At 52.7% G+C, this 1,123-nt stretch overlaps 1 protein-coding gene across 1 annotated transcript in view; it reads right to left on the bottom strand.

Moving 5' to 3' along the window:
- Positions 1-643: 643 nt before the first annotated feature.
- CUNH19orf47 (chromosome unknown C19orf47 homolog) overlaps positions 644-1,123 on the bottom strand; it is a gene marked incomplete at its 5' end in the record, with an annotated part of 3,308 nt that continues 2,828 nt past the window's right edge. Inside the window, 2 exons of the mRNA XM_057388908.1 lie at positions 644-824; positions 901-1,041. Coding sequence (XP_057244891.1) covers positions 805-824; positions 901-1,041 — 161 coding nt within the window. The remainder of the gene's footprint in view (positions 825-900; positions 1,042-1,123) is intronic.

Genomic DNA, 1,123 nt, shown 5'->3' with positions numbered 1-1,123 from the left:
GAACAGCACCGATCCCAAGGGTGAACGTGGGGATCCCAAACTGGGGGGACCCCCCAGAACCCTCCAGAACCCCGGGAACAGCGCAGATCCCGAGGGTGAACGTGGGGATCCCAAACTGGGAGGGATCCCCCAAAACCACCCAGGACACCCCAGAACCACTCCCAGGACCCCGGGAACAGCGCGGATCCCACTCCGGGTTTGGGATAATTGGGGATTTTCCCAGGTTTGGATAATTCAGGATTTCCCAGGTTTTGGATAATCCAGGATTTCCCAGGTTTTGGATAATTCATGATTTCCCAGGTTTTGGATAATTCAGGATTCCCCAGGTTTTGGTTAATTCAGGATTTCCCGGGTTTTGGATAATCCAGGATTTTCTCAGGTTTTGGATAATCCAGGATTTCCCAGGTTTTGGATAATCCAGGATTTCCCAGGTTTTGGATAATCCAAGATTTCCCAGGTTTGGATAATCCAGGATTTCCCAGGTTTGGGATAATCCAGCATTCCCCACATTTGGATAATCCAGCATTTCCCCTATCCCTCACCTCGGGCCGCCTGCAGCTGCAGGATTTCCCAGGTTTGGATAATCCAGGATTTTCTCAGGTTTGGGATAATCCAGGATTCCCCACATTTGGATAATCCATCATTCCCTCTGTCCCGTACCTCGGGCCGCCTGCAGCTCCAGGATTTTCCCAGGTTTGGATAATTCAGGATTTTCCCATCCCAGGTTTGGATAATCCAGGATTTCCCAGGTTTTGGATAATCCAGCATTCCCCACATTTGGATAATCCAGCATTCCCTCTGTGCTCACCTCGGGCCGCCTGCAGCTCCAGGATTTTCCAGATTTGGATAATCCAGGATTTTCTCAGTTTTTGGATAATCCAGCATGCCCTCTGTGCTCACCTCGGGCCGCCTGCAGCTGCAGGATTTTCCGTGTCCGGGCCGTGGTGCCTTTGGGCAGGGAGATCACGTATTTCCCTTCCATCTCCGCTGTCACCCGGCGCCGCTTGCACGGGACCGGCGGCAGCGCCGCACCACGGGCGGCTGCGGGGGAAAAATGGGGTTAGGAGAGCAAAAAACGGGGTTAGGAGAGGGAAAAATGGGATAAAGAGAGGGGAAATGGGGT

This window comes from Malurus melanocephalus, unplaced genomic scaffold, assembly GCF_030028575.1.
Source record: "Malurus melanocephalus ecotype Western Australia unplaced genomic scaffold, MMel_1.1 scaffold_2802, whole genome shotgun sequence".
NCBI classification, from domain to species: domain Eukaryota; kingdom Metazoa; phylum Chordata; class Aves; order Passeriformes; family Maluridae; genus Malurus; species Malurus melanocephalus.
Note: the sequence above shows the minus strand (reverse complement) of the source record. Positions and strands in the feature narration are given on the sequence as shown.